This window comes from Neopsephotus bourkii, unplaced genomic scaffold (genome assembly GCF_033783945.1).
Source record: "Neopsephotus bourkii isolate Nb327-2 ecotype Australia unplaced genomic scaffold, CSIRO-AGI_Nbou_v1 NB_741, whole genome shotgun sequence".
Classification (NCBI taxonomy): Eukaryota; Metazoa; Chordata; class Aves; order Psittaciformes; family Psittacidae; genus Neopsephotus; species Neopsephotus bourkii.
The window spans coordinates 2888982-2913897 of NW_026901239.1; the positions used below are offsets into that span (position 1 = coordinate 2888982).

Below are 24916 nucleotides of genomic sequence, written 5' to 3' on the forward strand. Positions count from 1 at the left end.
ATCTGTAGCTATTAGCTGTTCAGACAGCACACAAAGGAGGATTTCCTCTAGAGATAATAAGCACGGTGACATAAATCAAGCATAGAGAGAGCATAGATTTTTTTTCTATTTATTTCCTGACAAATTAACTTTGAACCAGTCTGCTAAAATTTCATGTGCCATAAGCTTTTTTAACACTTTCTCTCATTAATTCTCAGGCCACACTTACAAGACTTAAAGGAAAAGCTATTTTGCTCCAGCAACCAAACTTCCCTGTGCATAGGATGAACTGCTCTTTGAATCTAAGCTTGTGGTGTGCCGCTCCCTTCCATTTCTCTTCCTTTTTTGTCTTTAAATAGGATATGTCTTTTAGAACTAAGAAATTACAAAGAAGGGCAAGTCCCACTTGAATTTTATCTAGCTTTCACAATGTCATTCTAATTCTTCTGGGTCTTGGTGTTTAAGTAAGTCTGTAAAGTTGTTGAGGTTTTCCAAAATCGGTTGTCCCAACTGGTCGTTTGTGGCAGTGACCAATGAAGGTAATTGATCTGATGGAATTAGCTGGGAAATTCTTGCTGGAGGTCTGACCAACGCTGTCCCAAGACTGTTTCACTCCTGCAGTTTCAGCGCTTCTTGTGTATTCTGTTTGCTGGAGGGATTTCCATCAGGGCCCTTCCCAGAACATTCCACATGTCAGCACTGGGAGCCTGAGGCAGTGCAGCACATCCTCAGACCAGAGGACTGTGGAATTGATGGCTTGGCAGTAATGCCTAGTGCTAACATACTGCAACAGAGTTCCTTTTATTCACCTTGTGCTGAACATGCCCTCAGCTGGATGGGTACCATTACAGTCCTTTGTCCTCTGTAACAGTAGGAAGGGACAGTTGGGGCGGCACCCAGCTCAACTGAAAGAAGCATGATAAACTAGTCAGCTACTGGATGGATACTCCTCCTCAAGGAAATCCTGGAGGCTGAGGAGCAAGTCACCTGGCACAGGCAAGACCTCAGAGCAGGTTGCCCTAGCAGGGTGGTCAGCAGGAGGTGAGGTCTCCTGGGACCACCTCAGGCCTCTGTAAGGAGGTGGCCTAGGTCTGGGAATGACTTCCCAGTGGTCAGCGTAGCAGCACAGTTGTACGTATGCCATGTGCTGAGCAAGCAGTACGCTTTGGTAGCAGGCAGAAGCCCCTGTTCATCCTGGGGGGGGAGGGGGGTGGGAGGGGGAATGGAATGAAGCATATCTATTTTAAAGAGACTTGACAGGATAACTGTGTTGTCACAGACAGCAGGTACAGTGGACTCACTGTCCAGCTGTGCAGCAGCAATGTGGGTTGCTGTGGTTACAGCAAAATGAAACATGTCCCAGCCTGGCTCCCAGTACAGTGTGAAAGCATGCAGTTAGCCACTGCCTTAATGCAGGCTGGGCTCTAGATAAAATGGCAGTCCAGTAAATATTAGACCAGGGACAGATCCACATTAGTGGAAACAAGAAAATCCCACATACAAGTCATGTGTAGTACCTGTGTCTCATCTTATGCAATGCCTGGTTTTTCTACCATTGAGTGGAGGGAAAGAAGAGATGCTACAGGATTCACAGCCAAATCCCAGGATGTTGAAAAGGGAAGGACATGGGTCTTTGCAGCAGATATTTCTATTTGTGCTGTTCAAACACCTTTCAGAGGGAAAAACAGATGCTCTTGTGGTTTGGCTCTGTGTTCTGCTTTGGAGACCTAAGTGCTATTCACTGTGTGACTTTTGACCAGTCAGTTAAACCCACAGATGCAAAGGTTAATGCTAATTTTCATATCCACCCAACTTCTGTGCACACGAAGCCCAGAACAGGAAAGCAGGCTCAATGAGTTCACATAGGTATGTAGGCATCAACTTCAAAACAAGGATAAATTTACCCTTGTGTCAGGTTGGTTGTGGGGCCAAATTAAAACATTTTGTAAAGCATTTGAATATCCCGAGGGGCTAGAGACATGCGAACCTTTAATAATAATGGTGTTTGGCTTCAGCTTGTCGAGGATAATGTAGTGTGGCAGAGTCTTTGTTATTCCTGTGTTTGTGCTTTGACTCCAGCCGTTATAGTATGTAGCTTGTCTACATTTATTGCTAACCTCAGATCTTTAAAATAGCAAGCAAGTTTTGACCAGTCCAGAAAAGGCAGTGTTGATGTTGGTTTAAAGAACAAACCAAATAAAATGTTAAAATAAATTCAAAACTGATCTCAGACATAAAATTCAGTGGCCAGCAGAGTTCCCAGCAGAAGTCATGTTCATCATGAAAGAGGAAGGGCCTGAAGCATACATGGGCAGGCTGAGCTTGGGCTGCAGGTAGAGGAAACCCTCACAGAAGTATCTGAGTGCTCATCAAAGCAATGAGAAGAGAGATGTCTGCTGATAGCACTGAAAAAATACCCTACTGAGGCTTACTCAGGGCTTGGAAAGACTTGCCTTCTTTGAGGGAACTCTTTTTCGAAGACTGGAATGAACATTCTGCAAACAAGGATACACTCTGTTTTCTTTGTCTAGGGACACAGTTTGCAAAACACTTGTGGAACATCGGGAAGACCAGCAGAAGGAAACAAGGAAAACCCTAAAAAAAACCCCAGCTGATGCTGAAATTACCTGACAAGGCTTTGCACAGCTTTCTGGGAGTAAGTGCGCATCAGATAAAAATCATCAGCATATCAGAACTCTCAAAGAGAAATTAAATGGGTTTGAACTTAAGACTTTTAAGTTCAAACTTAAACAGGAGAGATTCAGCTTAGATATAAGAAATAAATTCTTCCCTGTGAGAGTGCTGAAGCCCTGGCACAGGTTGCCCAGAGAAACTGTGGCTGTCTCATCCCTGTCAGTGTTCAAGGCCAGGTTGGACAGGGCTTAGAGAAACCTGGTTTAGTGGAAGGTGTCCCTGCCCATGGCAGGGATTTGGAACTAGATGAGCTTTAAGGTCCCTTCCAACCCAAACCAGACTGGGATTCTATGACTGAACTGTCTTTGACCTTTCTGAAAACTGAACTGTCAAATTCATTCATTATTTTTGCAAATCTTACCCTTTCTGTGCCATCAATCAATGTAATGATAATTTTCCAAATAGAGTGAAAGTCAGTACATATAAATGGTAAGACTGTTCTACCTTTTAAGTACATTAGCTATGCTTGCTCTTACTGGCATGAAGAATTGCCCTTTGAAAAAAAAATAAAAATCTACTCTTCCTGAAGTATGTGGTAAAGGAAAAAAAGAAACTAGATGCAGGCTTCTTAAATTCTTTCAGCTTTAAATGTAGCTTTCCACTGCATCAGGACAGACCATCCCTGGCTTCAGTTTCACAAGCAGAATTCAGCTGTTCCATGCATGAAACTGAACCTAAATTGTTGTCCTGGCATGGAACAAGAAGAAGCATCTGGCTGGTCAGAGAGCCTAAGCAAGTGCCCTTTTGGAAGTACTCTGCCTTGGTTTACTTTTTCCAAAACAAAGGAGGAAAAAAGCAACATAAATTCTCTGTCCCAATACTTGTCAGCTTTAGGAAAAAAAACCCCAAAACCAAACAAACCAACAAATGAAACAGCTTGCACCCAAAGTGTCTGAGATACCTAACCCATTTTTTAATAAAAAAGATAACAGAGAGAGCAGCCATGGCTACGTGTAGCCTGCACAGTCAACACATTGTGTAATTATGCAATCTGTTCTGCCTCTTTTAAATCAATTGTCAGTTTTAGTGCTCTCCCTTATCAGAAGTTATCACCTGTCATGCAGGGAGAGGCACTCTCAGGTATGTAGCCAGTTGGTTTTGATTGCAGGTCCACAGACTGCATGTTAAAAGAAGTCTGTTGACAGCAGAAATCATTGTAAACTGAATCACAGGAATGCCAGATCCAGTTTAACATCTCCACGGCCTCTTCGGACTTCATAGCTTTTACCACAATGCCTTCTGTCAGTCTCTCACAACTCCTTCCTAACAGCAGGAATCAAAATTACTTACTAGGAAAACAAACCCTTCTATCTGAGCTGAAGAAGATTCCCTTACTATTTGCTCCCACCATAGAGCTTCTTGAAACACCAAGATACGTTTCTGTTTTCAACCAGAACAGTGAAATACGTGCTTACGTTTAGCAAATGAAGTACCTCTTTAACAGTTGGTGATTAATTCAGAAAGATCAACTGTGTGTTAAATCAACTTTTTTACCTGATTTATTTTTACTAAAGAAGTGGCCTCACAATGTGATTTTCTCTACCAGAACAGATATTTTCTGTGGTTTGCTTTACTATTTGGAAAACCTTCTCATCTCTTTCAAATCTATTCCTTTTAACTTGGTAATGGTAAAACCTCCAGACTGTGTCACTCACCCTAGGGATCACACCTGTAAATCAGTCCTTCCTCCTAGGAAGCAGATGAATAGTGAGACATGCATGTTGCAAGATGTGAGAAGGCCAACAGCAGACAGGAATGTATCTACAGCATTTCCAATTTTACCTTTTTAGCATTTCCAAATTTACCCTTTTAAAATTTCCAGTTTTACCCATTCACACTTTTCGTATTGGCAGTGTGAATGATATGGTGGAACAGCTAGCTGATAGCAATATTTCATGCACATTTCTCCTTAATTTTGTTTCATATCTACAATCGGCAAGCCTGAATTCAAATTACTGTAGGAAAAAAATTCCTTTTAGTTTAACTGTCTGCATCCAAACCTTTTTGATCTGCCCTTCCAAAGGATAAAATGGTGCCCAGCTTTAAAAAAACTGTTTTCAATAATCATCATTTGCCATTAAGTTTAAATCTTGTATAATTTGATTTGAGGAGATGTGTTTTCTTGAACTGCTTTCGGAATTACAGTATAATTTCTCGTGGCCTTTCTAATAATGCTAGAAGCAAAACTGAATGGTAATACATCAGTACAGGAGAAGTAGAAAATTATCTCCTGGCACAGTCCAAGATCAATAAGTAAATGGGCATTATAAATGCAAAAGTGTTAACTTAGTCATAAAATTGAAGGATAACTGAAGTTGGAAGGGACCTTCAAAGGTTTTCTAAGCCAAGCTCCTTCCCAGAGCAGGACTAATTTTAAAGTTAAATGAGGTTGAATGGTTCTTCACTTTGCATGTAACAAAGACGATGGTGGAGATAGACATCAAGGTAAATCAAGGCAAATCAAGGCAACAACAGCTGTGTACCCCTAAGCATACCTTCTTGGCTAAAGCAATTTTATCATTGTCTTCAGCAAAGGAGAAACATAACAGTACCTCAAAAATTCATTCTCTCTGGCTCATTTAATACATTTATTTTTCCCTTCCAGAACTTAGAAATTTATTTCTTTTCTCCATGTGACTACTTAAAGGCAGTTCACGTTAATTACCTGGCTGTGGTTATACTTCAGTGTAGACGTCATCCTCATCTACAATTGTGTATTTTATGTCCTGAAGATTATCGGCATTGGAGTGGTTTATAAACTTGAAAAACGCATGGTGTTTCTGTGCCACTTGTATACCTGCCTTTTTAAATGGATAATTTGCTGCCCAGTAATATCATGACTTGCACTTCTCTGTGTTTGCTGACACTCTTTTGGACAGAAGAAAGGTTGTGGATGTTACAGAAGCGACATCCATTCCTGCTTGCTAAAAATCACCTGCCACCTTGACTGGATATATCTGTCTCTGTTTCCTGTCCTCACTCCAGATCTTTGCTACTGGGGCCTTGCTTTTCTTCCACGGAAGGAGATGGGAGATTTGCCACAACTGCAGTGACAGCAGTAGGAGAGCAGACACAGATTAGGCAGGGTGTTGGAGGATTTTCTGCATGCTCTGTAAGTATTTAGGGAACTGTGTGATACGTGATCCTACAGATGAGGTTAGGCAGTTTGAACTTTTGAGTTAGACCCAGCTATTTCCAGACAGGCAAAGCTACCTTCTGACTGTACATCTAAATTATTTCTTCTGGCAAATAGCAGGAGTATGTTAGTGAAATGTGCCTGGATATAGTAGCTTAAGATAGAGCTATGCTAGAAATGTTCCTGCAGTTGTTCCTTGGAAAACACCTGTGCTACTGTGCATGGAAATTTGTACATCTCTGTTCATGCTATCGCAGAGCAATTAATCTTGTGAAACAAACTATAAATTATTATTGGGAAATATGAGAAGGACATTATGCACCAGTGGACATTAGATGACTAAAGGTAGTTACCATTTAGAAACAAAGGAAAAAAAAATGAATATTCCATTTTTGGCATAGGAAATAGAGGAAGATTGGCAGACTCTACAAGACTTCCAGAGCTCTGATTGCTAGTTATTTAAGAATAACCAATTCACTGAATTTCACCCCTAGGGGGGAGAGAAATTTTTTACACTTACAATTGGAAAAAACCTTCCATCTGTGATAATCTGTGACAGTCTGTGTTTGTATAGTCTGATAAACGGAAGAATATACAGGTTGGCATGATTTCTTATTTACAGATAATGGTTACCCTATGCAAAGCAGAAAAGGCATTGCCCCAGAGAACTCAATTTTAGGAAAAGACATACAAAGAGGGTAACTTAAGAAACCCTGGGGAAGGGACAAAGAGATGTATTTTGTTCACAGCAAGTTAGATAAGGGATGTTTGATCTCTTGAGGCTTTCAACTAAAGCTTGAGTTATTAGAAGGTGTGCTTACTGAAGTGTAATGACCTGTTGTATTCAAGAACTCAGGATCAATCTGAAAAGTGAGTGTGCAAGGAATACAGAGCAGCATGGTGAGGCATGAGGGGGGCAGATATCTGACTGCTGGCCAGCAATTTGTCACTGACTGCTCCTGAGGCTGCTAAGAGCTAATGAGGCGTAAGTTGCATGTGTGACCTGTCATGTCATCTCCCAGCAGCTCGGACGATCTTTGTGGTACAGAACGTCCATACTTGGCCATTTTACCTGTTTTCTTTCATGATAATGATAAATGCATTGCATTGCATGATGAAAAAGCAGAAATCAAGATGGGAGTATCTTCCTGGTTTTGTGTGGATCCTTTCTGCAAAGGGTCTTCTAGCCTCTTGGTGTTTAATCCAAATTATATAAAATGGATTTGCACCCTGTTAAATCTGAAAATAAATTTAAAATAACCATTCACAGTCCTCATAACAGAATGCCTCCTAGAAAATCATTTTACTCCACAGCTGCCTGGTTTTACAGTCAGAAAGGTGACTGCTCTTTTTTTTCCTGGTTTAACTTTTAATGACTAATTTAAATTCCATTTATGCAAAATCCCTATGATTTTGAAAATGCCTTCTGAAAACTATGCACAACTACCTTTCAAAAACATACTTTAAAAAGCCTTAAGTGCAACATTGCCTAGAATTATCTTGTCAATTAAATAAAAGAACCCACTTGAAATAAGTGACAAAAATATACAGTGGATGAAATGCACCTTCCAGTAACAAATTATTATTAAAGGAGACCTTTAAGCAAACTGCTAGTTATGTGGTCATGCTTAGAAAAGCACAAGGTTATTGAAACATACAGCTTCCTTTCAAGACAATTTAACTTGCACTGAAGGCAAATTATTGCCATAAAAGCACTGAAGCATGTTGCTCAGGCATTTGGTGCAATTCTCTTGGCTTCTAAAAGGTTACTCTCACTGCATGAAGATGTCAGTGGGATCAGAATTGAGTCTACATCTTCAGCTGCCATTGGCAACACTGCCTGCGACATCTTCCTACAGAAAAAAATACATATTAATCTGATATTATTATATTAAAAAAAAGACGGGAAGCAGTATTTTAATAGACTTACAGATGCAATATAGATTTCTAACAGTAGGTATAATGAAAACAAGTGAGACTGAGCCAGTAGACAAAGGAGCTGCAAGAGGACTAATACAGAGGACACCTAAACCCACCCAGCACAGAAATCATTAATAATAATTGTATTCACTGGGAAAATAATGAAATGTGTCACAGATTTGGAGTCTTTCCTGGTTCTTTCCTTTTCTCACTGCATGGAGAGTGGAATTTGAATGAGGTGGAGCAACAACAACCTGTGGGCAACAAAACTGCAGTATTCTTGACGTGGCACTGATAAAATCATCCAACAATGCCTTCCCCCTCTCCATGTCTTTATGTGGGGGTTTGCAGTGGTGCGGGTGTGGTTTCCTCTCCCTCTTCGCATGCTGGAGCCATCTCAAGGCCTGCAAAATGAGATCTGATGATGTTACAGCAGTAGGATGCGTTGGACACTGTGCTGGCAGGCTTGGCAGTTAGCTCCTCAACACCACTCAGTCTCTTCAGCTCTGTCTAGAAAAGGGTCTTCATAAAAACACAGGCAGAGAATCAGGCTCACCAAATTCACTCTCCAGCCATATCCTCATGCTCTGTCAGTTTTGGGGATTGTGGATATCTGTGGTTACCAACATACTGTATGTGGGCCTACTCAGGGCCATGAAAAAGTAGACAGGGGCTTATTCATGGTGTTATTTCTGGAACAAAATCCTTTTGCATCTGTGAAAATTCTCAGGGAAGACTTGGAATTTCCTTCACAAATCAAGCAATGGAGTTCTTAGCTATATTTTACAAGTTTTATGCTAGCTACTATACACGGAATAATAACATTTTCTAGGAAAGATGTGTTGTCCAGTAGACTTTTTGATCTCTCTCTTCTAGTAACCTCATGTTACAAACCACAAGTTAGGTTTCTCTGTTGTCAGAGGGAAATTTGTTTCTCTGTTGTCAGAGGCATTGAGAAACGCCTTCTGAGATGGTTTAATGTCAAAATTATCTCTGCTGAAACCACATGAAGTGGGTAGGGTTGAAAAGACTGCATTAAAAGAGCATAAATGGGGTGAAAACAGACTAAATATTAATAGAGGCAGTGAAAATGAAGGTATGAAGTAGTCCCCTCCAGCACTTTGCAATGACATTTCATCTCCTCTGGAAGTCTCGTGCTGCTTGTTTGGTGATTTGCTGTCGTTTGCCTTCTTTATAGGAGGAAGTTTTGTCATTTAAGTTACACAGATGCACTTCCTCTTGTCCCAGGACTTTGATGCAGCTGTGCTAGTACAGGGATACTTACACTGATGTAAGGATAAAAATATGGTAGCTTCTTTTTTTCTTTTTTTTTTTTTTATCCAGTAAACAAGGTATGTATATTGCAGTCTGTCCCAAACTGATGAAGTTTCCATTGATCTGTGTTTGGCTCTTGTCGGCTCAAAATATATTCTGCTAAGTTTCCTGAGCCAGCAAGCAGGGCTTCTTTCTTCTGCACCCTCCCTTTCCAATTTGAACAGCTATTTTAAACTGGAGGTGTGGCCACTGAGACAGACACACAGGTGCTGTCATTGCTGGCCTTGACATTTGTTCTGTTGCCAATTAACCTTTTCCCCCAATACCAACCTCCTGTTTACATTAACCCTTGATCAACACGCCTTGTTCTCCTTCTGTCTTTTAGGAAGCATGTCATAAATTGCAATAAATTCATCTGTTTATGGATTCTGAACCTGACCAACTTCCATGAGCACAAGGTGAGAAGTATGAAATCATACTCTTCCATACTGAGGACAGGCACTGTACCTGTTGGAACTCTTACATCTACTCCTACTAGAGGATGAAATGCCACTCTCCTTTAGGGTCCTCTCTCAGGAGAACAAGGTTTAAGTTCTGCAGATTTATGAATAATTTTATCTCCCAGATTTGTCCCCTCACAGAGGGTCTGGTGAGGAGAAGCCTCAGCAAAGGTTTCAGTTTAGATAGCTTTTAATATCAGGCACTGGTCCCACTGCTTGAAAAAGAAACACAGTCTGCAAAATATTTCCCAGATACACATGTGTGTGCATATATATATATACATACTTCCATAGACTTTCTATAAAACCAAAATGTACAAACTAAGGTCATTTTACTTAAAGAATCTACCTTTACCCCCTTCGGTGAAACAGAAATACCCCAACTGTCAAATCATCCAATTTAATTAACACAGAGATCCCCCCCCCCCCCCCGTGTGATACCTTTTAAGGAGTTACAAAAGAATAAGCAGCTCTCAAGGGCAAAAGGATCCTAGGGCAAATCTCATTTAATGTGGGCTGTCTTGGTGTTTGATACTTCACCCATATTCTCAAATGAGCTTGAATGATGTTTGAAGAAAATGATAATTCATGCCATGAGCTGTTGTCTCTTCCATCACTGCAGAAAACAAGGATGTTGGTCAAACCAGACACATTTTCTTCCCCTAGCATCAGGTGTGGTGTCCCTAATCATCACATAGCAACAGTTTAGTCTTATGGGGAGAGAAGTAGTCACAAATCTCTGACTTCTGCCTCCCACTTTTCAGCACTGCAGCTCTCCTGGTGCTGTTGTCCTCCATGCCAGGATAATAAAATAGCAGCTGGGTACTTGGATTAATTAATGGTTGGTTGTAAAGCTCATGGAGCTCTTTGGTTAAACGGCTCAAGGAAATGGTTGTTCTAACTGACCCCTGTTGTTCTTAGTGGGTGTCCAGTTGCTGAGTGGGATGGCTGCTTGTGTCTAGAGTGTTAATTGCCACCTGCCCCTTAATCATGAAGGTTTGTAATCCTATTTCAGTTTGGAAATCCACATGCCACAAAGCCAAATTAACGTGTCTAGTATCATCACCTGCTAGTCAATACACAGCTCTTACCCATCCACAACTATTCCCAGTGAATTGCTGGGCAGACATGCCAGGACAAATTCTGCCAATCGATACTGGAAGACAGTTTAGCAAGGACAGATAAAATAATACCTATTTAATTTGGTGGCATTGGAATGTCTCACATCACAAGAAATAGCTTTTCTTTAGTTTAAAAGTTATTTTGCAGAGGTTAAGTCTTCAGTTATTAGGATCCCAAAATACTTCAGATGGGGTTTTAATTCCTTTTTTTGCTGCTGTTTCCCACCAGCCTTCTGGTTCGGTGTAACTCAAGAATTCCCCTCTCAAAGGCTGTTTGAGTGCTACAGCATCTGTAGCTAAGGAACGTACTTCTCATTTTTCTCCCCATATACACACTTCCCTCAATCACAAATAAATGCCACATTGAAAGAAAATTATTCCTTGTATAACTAAAAACCCCAAACCCAAACAAACCAAACCAAACCAGATTTTATTTCTAGGCCTTACCACAACTCCTCCTTTGCCCACAACACTTGATTGTTCTGCGAGGTCCAGACAGCATTGGGAGCACTCATTTTCCCTGTTCATAATCCCAAAGCTGATAATGCAGTGCTTATAGCAAGGATCCTTGGGCTTTGGGGGTTTGCTTTTTTCTTGATCCTCCTCAGCTCTTTGCAAAAAATCAGTGAATTGCACACGAACAAAGATGCAGCAGGGATCCTTCTCTCCTAAATGTCATAAAGGAGCCCTTCTGTTGCAAGATTGTTGAGTCCATGCTCTTATAACAGATTTCACCTCCTGAAACTATATGAATGATATTTTTTAAGTGTTCTATTAGGTTGAAATCAGTAAAGGGAAAGGAATGTCTGTGTTGACATAGAAATCTGCATTGGCATTTTTAGCATTGTGCTGTGTGTGTTTACAAAATGAACTTTTTTTTTGCCTTTTAGGTAAACTGAAACAAATGTTCCACTGTGTGGCTCAGTACAGCAGTCAGAGGAGGAAGAACATCCATACTTGACCTCTGTGATGGCAAGATACACTTCAGAATGTGGAAGAAAAAAACCCCAAAACAGTAAGAGAGACTGGAGCTCTAAGCCTCATACTGTAAACATCACCCAGATGATGCTGTGGCCAGGAATCAATTTGAAGTCACCTCCATTAACAGTAATCACTGTTGTTCAAACTGCAGCAGATCCACACCTTGTACTTCAGGGCCTAAAACTACTTTTATTAAAAAAAAAATAAAAAATAATTAGTTGGCATGCCAGTTCATTTCCCTCACAGGGGTGCTGTGTTTAAAGGGGCTCAGATACATCTGATGTATCACAGCCCAGCTACAGGTCTGCTGCCTGTGTCAGGTATATCCCAAAGAATAGTTGTGCATATTTATGGGAATTTAAGAGCGCTTGTCATCAAAATAAACTTGAGGAAATTGTTGGCTGTTATCACTGGCACTGCACACAGGAACCATGCCTAGAAATAGAGATTGGCATAGCAACATTGCTGACTGTTTTGTAGAGAAGGGGGGTTATTTTTCCAGGCTGCAACATTTAATAAACATTTTCTGTTTATTGAAACTGCAGAACCTCATTAGATCAAACTGAATGCTAATCTGCTTGAGTTGTCATCACAGACTTTTGTCTCCAGTGTATACACATCACGAGTCTCTGTGGTTTCATTAGTTTTGTCCTGTGACATTTGTTCCTTTGTGTTTGTCCACAGAAAATAGATCACGGAATGCAGCCACACAAATCCTCCAGACGATGATTTATTTTGCGAGATCCTGTTTTATCTCATCGTTAGGGCCTTGGTAAGTTTGAGAAGCCCTCCGATACAGCCCCCGACTGGTTGATAAGCACAGCTGCCAGCCAGTCACGTAGGAGCTTTTACCTGAAGCCTCAGACCTTGGATTCACACTCCACACGAATGGACTGCAATTACAGAGAAGCTTAGAAGCAAATATCCTAAACACTGTGAAACACCAGACTGTAAATAAAACCTTTTGCTTGAAGGAGAGCTTTTAAATCCAGACAGGTTTTTTGAACCTTATAGAAACAGAATGAGAAGTGTCCCTCAGAGACACCCAGGAGCAGAGCTACCTCAGGTCAACTCCCCCAACCCCCGGGGCAGCATCTCAGCATTTGCCGTTATCCTTTATTACAGCGCAGGGGAGCCGTGCGGACGGGAGGTGTTTGACAGCGGCTCCTCTGGCAGACGGCCCACCGGCGGCCATCGCAGAGGCGCCAGGCTGCAGGCGGGCCCCTGCCACCACACCTCACACCACCTCCCACCCCCCAGCCCTGTTCTGTCAGGGTCGCTAAGGCCCGGAGCTGTAGGCGGGGCAGAGCCGACCAATCCGAAGAGGCTCAACCTCTGTCGGCTGCCAATCGCGGCCGGTAAACAACACACCCCGGGCGGGTGGGGAAGGAGCGGGGCGAAGCCGGTCTGCCGGCCAATCAGCGGCGGGGCAGCCCGCGGACCAATCAGGACGGGAAAGGGTTTGGGCGGACTTTTTAAAACGGGTGCCGCGCTCTGTCCCTTTAAAGGCGTGACATATTTATCGCTTTCTCCCTCCGCCGTGATTTAGCACTCCCATTGGAGGAGGGCATTCTAGCTCCGCTTCTCATGGAGAGGGAGGGCTTATGGATATTTCCGATGTTCTCTGGTTCTCCGGATCCTCTGTGGGCAAGCCAAGGGGGAGAGGCTGCGAGAGGACTATTTTACTTCCTGGCGGCGGCTCACTGGCCGGGACTCTCAGGGAGCGCTCCGCGCGGGGCCATCTGCGGGACGCCAGGACAAAAACAAGGGGGCGGGGCCCCGCCTCCTCCATTTTGATGCGGGGTTGGGGCGGTGGTTGCAGGTTGGGGATGGTGTTGTTCCCTTGGGCGGCGTCGTGACCCTGCTTGGATGTGGGGCCAGCGGCGAGGACGACCCGCGTCGGTGCGGTGACGGGAGCCGGGCTCGCCTCCCCCTCCCGGCAGCGGAGGAAGCGAGCCGTGAGGGCCGCGGAGGGGGCCCGGTGCCGCCTTATCAGCGCCCCGGGTGAGTGTGGCGGTAGGGCCGGGTTGCCCTTCTGTGGAGCGGCCGGTCGGGTCCTTTTGTTCGTCTCCCCGCTGCTGTGGGGTTCCCCGGTGGGGAGGCTCCCTTTGTCTGGTGGGGGAGGGTGGGGAGGTGGGCTACCAGCTGTTGACGACATGTTGTCTGCCGTGAAGGTAAAGGATCCGGAGGCAGGGGAGAAGATGAGCAGCGAGGCGCTGTGGCTTTTCAAGCAGCTGAACCTCCACCTGGAGCAGGAGGGGCGGTTTCGGCCTCGAGAGAAGGGGCTCAGTCTCATCGAGTGCGCTGCCGAGGTGAGGGGGGGCGAGGAGCGGGGCAGGGTGGGTGGAGGCAGCCTCCTCAGGGCAGGAAATACGTGTGTTTTAAATAAATAAGCTCAGAGCTACAAGGGAGGCATGCGTTAAGTTGGAGAAGTTAATTCTCTCCACTTGCATTTTAATTGTCTTAATCTGGGATTATTAACATAGACTACATCATCAGAGAACTTTGACTTGAAAGGCAAGCAAGATATTTAGGTATTTAACATTTATTGATAAACTTTCAAGTGGAAGCCACAGAAATGTGTTTTTATTTTGGGAGCTTTTTATACCGCTGTGTTGTACTACTGCAGGAAAGGTGAGATACCAAGTAGGGAACTCCGGAAATGGTGAAGTAACTGGCTTTTCATTAGTAAGATCTAGGGAAATGAACCTAGAAAAGTGCAGGTGCTCAGAAGCAGAAAATAAAAGTATAGATACTTCCACATTAATGACCAGAGTTCCTTATTGAGTTTAGGGAAGGTTCCCATTCCTGCAGATGCTTGAGTGTTTTTTGGAAATGTTTAACGAAGTAAGTCTCTGAAATCAGTCTTGGTGTTTGTTTTGAAAGCAGATCTTTTGTTGCTTAAATACTGACATGCAAGTTGCTTAAATACTGACATGCAAGCAGAGAGGAGAGTAAGATGAGTTTTGTCATCTATTTCCATAAGGTCAGGAGTCACTGTGTGTTCATGCACTTGGTAACTATTGTCTTACAATAACAAAAGCATACTTTGAAATGTGATTGTGCTGGGTTTTGCACTCTTGAGACTTAAGACCTGGCTGAAATCCTTATAACTGGATGTGTTTTGAGTCTCAAGTATCTAAGAGAAATTAAGTATTTAAGGATAAAAGAATTGTGTCCATTTGATCTAACTAAGAGATGGCTTAGGGAGGGAGTGGTCGCAGTCATCACTGTTGCAACTGAGTAGTTTTCACTTGGCTTTTCTTGTGACAGAATGAAAATACTCTGTGTCCGAGACAAAGGAATGCCAAGGTTCAAGATCTTTGGAGTTTGACCAACTTCTTTGGTTTTGCAACTGAAACGTTTGTTTTGGCTGTGAATATTCTGGACAGATTCTTGGCTGTTATGAAGGTATTGTGGGGGGAGAGGACAGTGTCAGCTGGGAGGGAGTACCTGAGCTTCCTGTGAACTTCCTGATCTGACAGAAAGGGCAAGGTTGTGATCTAGGATGTAACTGTGGCTGTTTGCACATCCTGTGCTAGCAGTATTACTGAAGCCCTCCTTTGGAAAACCTGATGCTGAGTACAGTTCTTGCCAATAAAGGCAAATAGTAGCATTGTTTATTTCCTCTGTAGCTTTCACCATGTAAATGTAGAAGTCTAAGAAAGGAGCAAAACCGTTTGTGTCACAGACTGTTTCTAGCTACTGTGTTGAAGCTTAGCTTAGGACTGGAAATAATGCCAAATGATCATTTCATGGTGTTTTTGTGCTGCTCTGTGGCAGATAGCTTGAACCTAAACTGGCTCCCCACTATGAAATTGGCAGAAAAAGCCAAAGTTGAATCAGTTCTCTGGTCTGACTGAGGCTGCACAAAATGGTATGCTGGTATATGGGGAAGAATAGCAGAGGTAGGAACTAATCCTTGGAGATGGGACTGCCTGGACCAGGCTCAGGCTGGATTTGTATTGGCTTTAAGTGAGGGTGAGTGAGCACTGCTTCTTGGAGGAGCCAGGTATTACAGTTCTCACTGCAGTCCATTCAATGTATAGTGCTGTGGAACAATTTCAATTGAGAGTTCTCTGCTGTCGAACTCCTTTCCTCTGACATAGCTGTGTCATATTGATACCACTTTATTTGCTCTGCCAGCTGTGTTTGGCTGAAACTGAAGTGATGAAACTAGTTATGAGTAGGCAAGGTCTGTGAGTTGGCTGACATCAGGTCTAGCTGAGATAAGCACATCGAATATACAAAACAGCTCACCTATGCTGGGTGATCTGTTGGTATTGCTGTTAGATAAGCATGGTGTTTAAGGGGGGGAGGTATTTATAGTGCTTCCTCTTATTTTTAGGTGAAACCAAAGCATTTATCTTGCATTGGAGTTTGTTGTTTCCAACTGGCTGCCCGAGTAGTCGAAGAGGAATGCAATATTCCATCTGCTCATGAGATCATCCGAATCAGCCAATGTAAATGCACCGTATCTGACCTGAAACGGATGGAAAAGATAATTTCGGAAAAGTTGCACTTTGAATTTAAAGCTACTACTGCCTTAACTTTCTTGCACTTGTACCATACTATTGTACTCTGTCATACCTCAGAAAGGTGAGTTGAATTGCACACTGGTGGTGGTCTGTAAGTTTGCGAAGCTCTTTTTCACTGCTTCTTAAATGCTTATGGCCTTGGCTGTAGTGGAGGCAGCTCCTTAGTTTTTGCTTCCTGACAAGTAAATGCTTGTTGACACACATGCTGCTTCTCTTGGGTGTTTTACAGGAAAGAAGTATTGAATCTCGACAAATTGGAAGCACAGCTAAAAGCTTGTAACTGTCGTCTAGTCTTTTCTAAAGCAAAAGTAAGTGAAAGTAGCTTTCTTTGACTTTTGAGTAGGTTTTGATTCATGTTAGGTTGGATGTTGTTGTTTTATTTGTTTTGGTGTGTTTTTGTTTTTTTTTTTTTTGTCCTTCTAGCCATCTGTCTTGGCCCTGTGCCTTCTCACTCTGGAAGTTCAGACTCTGAAATCTGTTGAGCTGTTCGAGATCCTTCTGCGTGTTCAAAAGCATTCTAAGGTAAATATTGTCCATGCATTGTTTTTGCTGGTTTTGGGACTGGTGTGATTAATGATCTATGATCTTACATTAAAGGGACCGTTACTGTCAGTGTGCAATCTTTACAGGTACTGTTTGGCACCAGCTGAAATAAGCAATGAAACCGGTCTTTAAGCATCTGTCTGCAATTCTTGTAAAGAACATGCTTTCGTTGGTAGAATGCCAAATGCAAACCCTCCTGTTTAGAGAATGAAGTCAGGTAGTCATTTTGTACTGGAACATCTTGTCAGCTGCCTGGCAAGCAGAAAGGTTATGGTTTAAAAAAATAGCTTAAATATATAAACTCAGAAGAAACGCTGACTTAATGCCTACACAGGCTTTAACAAGAAGCTGATTAACTTGTACAGTTCTAGCTGTTCATTGTAAAGAAACTTCAAATAGGTTTGTAGGACTACAGTGACTGCTGGGCTGTATAACTAATCTTTTTGCATCTTTTGCATTCAGGCATCTTTTTGCCTGAATAACTAACATAGGATTTATAGCTTCTAGCTGGATGCTGTATTAGTTTGTGATCTAGAACATGCTTTTCACTCTTATAGTCAAATTGAAACCCAGTTTCTTGAGAGGTGGAAGTAGTTCCTTAAAGCATGAGATTATTCAATTTTTAAAGGGCATAATGTCTGTGTCATTGTTTCTTTGGAAGTGATAATGAAAATGTTAACAGCAACTGGCAGCAAAACTGTCAATTTGAATGTCAGTGTGAACATTTCTAGGCAGTGTAGAGGAGTTCACTTTAAAAACAGCGAAACTTTGACTTACCACTCTTGATCTTGACTGATACTTTCAAGTACTTTCCAAGAAGGCAAAATGGAGGAAGGGGTTAACTTTAGAGCCTGTGTGTAATAGACTAAATAGGTTTTCTTTTTGCTTTTCAGATAAGTGACGGTGACCTACTTTATTGGAGGGAGCTGGTCTCAAAATGCCTAGCAGATTATTCCTCTCCTGAATGTTGCAAGCCTGATCATAAGAAGCTAGTTTGGATTGTTTCTAGACGTACAGCCCAGAATCTACAAAACAGTTACTACAGTGTTCCCGAGTTGCCAACAATACCAGAGGGGGGATGTTTCAATGAAAGTGAGAGGTTGGTAAAACTTCTACCAGGGCTAATTTGTTGGGAATTCTCCTTTTCTGGAAATGTTAATGGCAACTCTGTGTAACTAAGCTCATTTACTACTATTTGGGTGAAAAAAGGCCAGTTTTGAAAATACTGATGGACTGAAAATACACCTTAAAAAGAAGGGGGGGGGGGAATGGGACTGTAAGTGCTTTGCAGGATGGGGGAAGAAGCATTCTTAAGGCAGGGATGATTACAAAAAATACAAGCCTTCTAAAATAATTTATATTTTGTATCTTGACTGCTCGTTGCTTGGTTGGTAGGATATTTTTGGCATTAGAATTACCTACTTACGATTTAAACTTTAGTGCTGAGAAGCATGTAGATCTGGGCTGTTAAACTAGGAAGAGAAAAGCATGCAAAAAATGAGGAGTACTGTGCCATTTTGAAAGGGTTGTGCTTTGTTTGAATTACTTTTTCTCCTGTTCTGGTAGTGAAGACTCCTCTGAAGATATGAGCAGCGGAGAAGAAATCCTTAGCAGTTCTCCAAGTGACCTGGAAGGCACCTTCTTCTTCGAACTCGAACCTAAAACAAAGTGGCAAGCTCTTAGCTGTCATTCATAGCATCAAGTCTTGATTGTATTAGGTTGAAATTTTAAATGCACCATAGAGTGTTTTGGCAATAATAAGTGAGGTGGTAATGTGTAAACTGTATTAAGGCAGGAATTGCTGTGGTATTTAAACGCCTTGTTTTTTTTGTTGTTGTAATTTTAAGGAAGGCAAAAAAATCCCATTCAGGTTCCCAGTTCAGCAAAAAAGTTCATGTATAGTTCTGTTGTCACGAAGCATAAATGTAGTTCTGTATCTGTTGGTCCAAAATGCTTAGCAGCTAAACGCACAAACAGTAATGGAGGCTGAGAGCATACTGGGCTATGTTAACAGGAATGTAGCTAGTAGATTGAGGGAAGTAGGGTTTTTTTCCTCCCTTTACATGGAATTCTCATGTGGAACAGTGTCCAGTTTGGGGCTCAAGATGTTGATCAACTTGCACAAGTTCAACAGGGAGCTGCCAAGATGGGTAAGTGATATAGGGCACAGGACCTGTGAAGAGAGCCTAAGCAAAATGAGCTTATTCAGCCTGGCAGAATGGACTTTGGGGATGGAAATGGGACTGAACGGCAGGCTTTTGGTATCAAAGAGGAGTTTGTGGAGGAGGAGGTGATTTCAGGGTCTTGGCTGAGAAGCGTGGAGCAAGAATGAGAGGCTTTCATTAAATTGAAATACACAGTTCTCTCCTCATGGAAGGAGCTTGCTGCATGGGGTCAGTTAAACATGGACGTGGACCAAGAGAGGCTGTGCAGTTTGTCCTGGGGAGTGCGCAGGATTCAGCACTGACACAATCCCAAGCTTGATCTGAATTCAGTGTTGACCCTTCTTTGAGCCAGGAGGTTGGGTGAGAGTCCTCTTGAGGGCATCTTCACTCTTAGCCAGCTTGATCTAATCCCAAAATACTAAGCAGGTTATGTGGAATGAGATGTATCTGTAATACCAGACTGAAATGATTTACTGTCAAATACTGAAAGTGTTTTAACACTTGACATGCTGTGCACCTTTTCAGCGGGATCTTGAGTTTTGTACTGTAAGCAGATGTTTGGGGTTTTTTTAAGCTTGTTTTTTGTAAACTTGAGAAATTCTTGTTTTCCAGCAGGAGTATGCGTGGCACGAAGGATGTTTCCAGTTAATGCTAGCTTTCACTGAAGGATAGTATCAAGTGTGTGACTGGGAGTAGTTTCATATTTTCTTTAATACAGATGGTTTTTACACTGAAATTTACTTTTGTCAATTTCAGTGTGTTTAAAATGATAACTGTTAACATGTCAGTCCATACTACTAGCTTAGACTTATTAACATGGTAAATCTTGGTAAGTCTACATTCCTTTAAATATTTAACCCTTGTAGTTGTTTTTCAGTATATTCATGTTATTGAGTCATCATCAGACTTGTTTGCATGCTTATATAAGGCAGTTAGTGCAGGAAAAGTTGATATTATGCAGTAATATCAGGTAAATGTGATGTTGGTGAAGTAGTTAATGTAATGGGTTGTTTTCAGACTTTGCTTTATTAAAGCACAAATTGAAGTATGATTGGTTTCTTCATACTGAGGACACAGCTAGGTAGCAAGCAGACTAAGTAGCTCAGAACAGTGGTGTGAAGTGTGTTGGTGCCAAAGTAGAAATGAAGGAGCAAACAAGCTAAAAGCTGTTTGGTAGGTGCAAGCCTTGTAGAAAGGTAAGATCAGTGCTGTGAGTTTGTAACTGTTATGTGATTTCAGTTTCATAAAAATATGAAGAAGTTTACAAAAATGTATATGAAGATGTAAATTACAAAATGTACAGAAAAAATTTAAAACAAATGAGCAGAAAATACTGTATTTTTTTACATTGTATGTAACTTTTTGTAGGTATGTTGCATGTACATAGTAATTTATTACGTACTCTGCATGTTAAAAATACTGTACATCTGCAGACTTGTTACTGCAAGTCCTGTGCCTGGAAGCTCACTTTTCAAATGGAGTACTTTTGTTGCAGGTAACGAACCTCCTGTGTCTTGTTTCAGTTGAGAACAAAAATAAACCAAGTGCTGTATTTGTTAATTAGCCTGAGTTATGGCTGGTTACTAAAAGCTTTTGTCTTGCTTTTTCTTTTGTCTAGTTTGTATGTTATTGCAGCTGCCTGACAGGCTCCCCAGAAGTCCTGATAAGCAGTTTGCAAAGGGGAGATTTCTGCATGGCTTACTACTGGATGACTAGCAAGCAACACTACTCGGTGTTGCTCCTGTCAGGTTTAGAAGCTTGCGTGTGAGGTATCTGCTTACCACCCAGCTGCTGTTGGACTGATTGCACATCCGGCAAGTGGGAGCTCCCACTAGTGGTTGAGAGTGGGTAGCTGCAGGCAAACCAGTCTAGGGTTTATTGCAGGCTGGTTTGGGTCAGAAGGCACCTTAAAGCTCACCTAATTCCAACCCTCTGCCACAGGCAGAGACACCTTCCAGTAGACAAGGCTGTTCCAAGTCCCATCCAACCTGGCCTTAAACACTGCCAGGGATGGGGCAGCCACAGCTTCTCTGGGCAACCTGTGGCAGTGCCTCACCACCCTCACAGGGAAGAACTTCTTCCTAATATCCAATCTAAATCTCTCCTGGTACAGTTTAAAGCCATTCCCCCTTGCCCTGTACCTAGAGGTGCTTTTCAAAAGTCCGTCTCCAGATTTCTTGATTTTCAGTGCCTTTAGGCACTGGAAGCTGCTATAAGGTCTTTCTTGAGCCTTATCTTGTCCAGGCTGAACAAGCCCAGTGGTCTCAGCCTGTCTTTCTAGGAGAGGTACTCCAGCTCTGGATTTGTGATTACTGCTGTTCCTAATCTTCTGAATGAAATCTATGCTTCAGATACGTCTACATCTTGGCAACGATAAATGCCTATGATATTTCATCAAAGGCAAACTTCTACTTGTTTCATTTCAGTCTGCTCCTGTCCATCTTGTCAGAGTATTTCCAAATGGTGCCAGTGTTGCAAAAACTAAGAAGTTAGGGGCTACAAATTGTTCTTGCTGGAAAGATGTTCCTACTCTTAGAAAGCTGGGGATGAATAGGGTACTGTGAGGCCAACAGTGAGCACTGCCATTCATTGGGAGGGAGCATGTTGGGGAAGAATAGGGCCACTGGGACTGTTGAAACAATATTTTAGTTGTAATTAATTTTTTCTTTATAGCTTTTATAGCTACTTTTTTGTTAAATACAGGAACACACTACAAGGCTTCTCACAACTGTTGTGGCATGGGCACATGATATCACCAAGAGTTCTCTATGAAATTTGCTTCTAGAATAACTCATGTACCCCAGAAAGTCAATTATAGAGTGGAACTGTTTGCCTTTGAAAGGTGCTGTAGTACTTTGAGAGCAATGGCTTTCTTGCTGTCCATTGTGACCATTTTGTTGCTGCAGTAACTTTCATGTTCTGTGTGCGGCTTCTACTTCAAAGATGCCTACTCGAGTCACTCCAGCATAGCAACTGCCTTGCTGGGGAGCTGGCAGATAAGGTGTGTGCTGTGTAGGTGGGCTGTTGACAAAGGTAGGAAGCCATGGGCAATGTCCCTAGGTTTAGTAATAGCTTGTGGAATTAGTCTGTTTAATAAAGCTTGAGGTGTACCATTCGGCCCCTTTCAAGTTTGTCCCAGCATGAAAAGAAATCTGCTTGCAGAAGTGGTCAGGTTTACTTCTGTGGTTTGATAATTTAGGCTCAATTTTGATTTTGACGGGTCTGATAGCTGTGTATCCTTCAAAGGAGGTTCACCTGCCTTTGTTCAAAGAATGGGCTTTTAGTGGTTGGCTTGATTTTTTTAAAAGCAGAGGTGTGCGTGGTTTTTAAATGCTCTTTTGGGCTTTCTTATACCACAAGGTGAAACTTTGAACTTTTGCAGTCTCAAGAGCTTAAGTACATGCTCATTTTCATAACTGCCTTGTTAGTAAGACTGGTTTGGGTGGGGACTGAGGGGGATGAAAAGGAATGTTTCAGTGGGGAAGACATCCTCTGGGACAGCTGTATGGTTTGGGATGAGCTGTGGGACGTTATTCCCTGTGCCTTTGTGAAAGAGCCTGTGAGAGATTTAAATGTAGAGCTGAAGGTTCACGTGGGTGTAGATGAGCTTTTCTGAGGGGATTTTGAGATGTTATCGTTCCACTCACCTGCTCTCCTGTGGCTGAACTGGGCCACAAGGCATCAGTACTGGAACCTCTCCAGTTCCTGGTGAATTGTTATTCCATAATTAATGATAATGGACTTTTAAACAGGAAACTTCGCCGCTTGGTTTCATAAGGTTCTCATGATACCAGGTAGCTGTCAGGGCTTTGAAGCCAAATGGATGGTGAATTGGTAGCTACTGGGGCAAGACTCAAAGTCAGAAACCAGCTTCTGCAGTTTCCGGTTTAGTGGACATTGCATAGCTCCTTTAATGAGGGAAAATGTTGGACATTGCACAGCTCCTTTAATGAAGGAAAATGTCAGTCTTTGCATTTCTAAACATTTAATTCTCAGCTGCTCTTTTCAGCTCCCTAAAAACTTGATGCATGTGAGACAGATTACTCACAAAAAATTTTAAGGGTGTACTCCAGGGACCAGCAGAATATGCTTTGCTAGCATGCATACTTAGAGAGCAAGATCTCTTCTGCTGTGCACAAGTTAATGGATGTGTTGACACATGAGCCATCCACCATCACTGGAGAGAGACTGGACAGCAGAGAAAAACATGAGTGAATGTGTAAGTTCAGCTGAGCAAAGCGTTTGCTGGGTGTTCTTTTTTAACTGAACTGCATACCCACTTCTAAACAGCAGAAGGCATGGTTTGGACTTTGGATCTCGACTGTCAGGTTTTGACTTCTTGCTCTGAATTCCTGTTGTGTAAAAGCTGTTCTGGAAAAGAGTTAGAATGTAGATGAGATAATATCAAACATATGTGCTGACAAAACCGCTGTTACTAACTAGCTTTTTCACAAAATGGCCACTGGTTTTCCTCAAGCAGAGTACCAAGTAGTATAAACCAAGAATAGTGGTGCAGGTAAGTATGGAAGTCAGCGAGAGAAACTGCATATAATAATAAATAAAACATTAGCCTAAAAGGTGCTAGCTCTAACTCTGATCTCGTATATGAGCAGATAATCAGTATTACTTACAGTACATGTCACAGCTGTGGTGTGTTACCTAGCCTTACTTCATGGCTTAATCGTGTGTCTGGTGTAGTGCATACACTAAAAGGCAAAAGTTGCCATAACAACTGAATGAAATCAATTAGAATAATAAGCAATTAAAATATCCTTAGTGCTGCATAAACATAGCATTTTGGTCATGAATTATTAGTTCTCTTGCCTCTAGACCTGTTCTGTTTTGTTCCTGATTTGCAATCTCAACAATTTTTGAATTAATGAAGCATTTCATTTCTACTTCAAAGAGTGTGGGTGGGTTTGGGTTTGTTTTTTGTTTTTTTTTGGCTGCAGCAAGTATGACTTCATCAGAGAGATGCTAATGCTATTAAAACATGGAAATGAAGGAAGCATTCATGATGGGATTTCCAGAGCACTTGGTGCTGGCTTCATTCCCACCCAGTGAAGTCAATGGGAGAACCCGCCTATAGTGAGGAATCTTGTCCTGGAGTTATAAAGGCAAATGCAGCTCCTTCCTCTGTCACACGCTTCCTCCTTGACCTTCTCTGTGTTTCTGAATCTCCCACTTCCTTTGTTCCCCCTCAATAGAACAAAGATAGGAATAGCTCCTTACTGTAGTTCTCAAGGGCTTTCAGATTGTGCTGGGAAGAAGCATTTGGTATTTTCCAAGTACAGGTACCCTCCATTTGCTGGCAAGGTCTAGTGCTGTGATTTGAAGGATTCCCATTCTTGAGCAGACACATGTGCACCTAGAGCTTTGCCTGCTTATGCCTTACATGTGCATATGTGGACCAAGCTGGCGAGTGTTGCAGTTGTGCAAGTTACGTGACAGTGGGAACGCAACATCTCTGTTTACTTTGCAAGGGCCTGCATGCTTGTTCTCTAAGGATTTCATGCAGCTGTGGGTAAAATGTTTCAAAGGTCAGAGTTCAATTTACAATCTCAAGTCTCTAAGAAACTGTGGAAAACATTACTGTGGTTTAAATAGCAGTCTTCTCATGTAGAGTGACTGAGCCAGGCATCTAAAGAGTATTCATCATCCATATTAACTATGTTAGGGAGCAAAAGGATTTAAGGTGATGCCTGGCTTTGGCTTGCTGTCCTGCCAGGATGACAAAAGCAAAGGCCAAAAGCAAAGTACTCTAATGGTTTGTGCCACAGGTGATAGGAAGCTTGGTGTGGTTTTACATGCCAGCTTCTTGCCCAAGACATTGGCAGGTTGTCAGATGAAGAGGAGAGGAAAGCTGTTCTGTGACAGAGAAGCAGCATACTTCTCCCTCACTGTATCAGGAGAGCAGGGGGACACTGCAGGTCCCAGCTGATGCTCTCTGGCCCTGCAGCAGCTGTGTGCTGTCCCTCACTCAAAACCATGCTGTAAGAAGCAATTTCAGTGTATTGCTCACAAAGCAGAGACCTCCTTGGAATGCCACTTGCTGAGTTCAGCA

At 42.2% G+C, this 24916-nt stretch overlaps 1 protein-coding gene and 2 long non-coding RNA genes across 5 annotated transcripts; 2 read left to right on the forward strand and 1 right to left on the reverse strand.

The window, feature by feature from the left end:
* Window positions 1-5533: 5533 nt before the first annotated feature.
* Window positions 5534-11820, forward strand: LOC133212875 (uncharacterized). The gene is made up of 3 exons (XR_009725633.1): window positions 5534-5785; window positions 9390-9462; window positions 11516-11820. It is a non-coding gene; the product is annotated as an uncharacterized LOC133212875 (long non-coding RNA).
* LOC133212876 (uncharacterized) lies at window positions 6651-11522 on the reverse strand. The gene is made up of 3 exons (XR_009725634.1): window positions 11073-11522; window positions 6813-7048; window positions 6651-6774 (listed from the first exon to the last, which is right to left on the reverse strand). It is a non-coding gene; the product is annotated as an uncharacterized LOC133212876 (long non-coding RNA).
* A 1375-nt stretch (window positions 11821-13195) lies between the features above and the next one.
* On the forward strand, window positions 13196-20412 carry CCNG2 (cyclin G2). 3 transcript variants are annotated; one of them, XM_061354709.1, is made up of 8 exons: window positions 13196-13610; window positions 13781-13918; window positions 14880-15017; window positions 15955-16205; window positions 16374-16452; window positions 16568-16666; window positions 17581-17790; window positions 18254-18384. In XM_061354709.1, exons 2-8 carry the CDS (start codon window positions 13808-13810, stop codon window positions 18254-18256), a joined length of 891 nt encoding a protein of 296 aa, XP_061210693.1. In that variant the 5' UTR covers window positions 13196-13610; window positions 13781-13807; the 3' UTR covers window positions 18257-18384. The 3 variants fall into 3 exon arrangements, with proteins under 3 accessions (XP_061210693.1, XP_061210694.1, XP_061210692.1); XM_061354708.1 differs by having other exon boundaries at window positions 13199-13610; window positions 17581-17786; window positions 18254-20412; XM_061354710.1 differs by lacking the exon at window positions 14880-15017 and having other exon boundaries at window positions 13197-13610; window positions 17581-17786; window positions 18254-20412.
* The last annotated feature ends 4504 nt before the right edge of the window (window positions 20413-24916 follow it).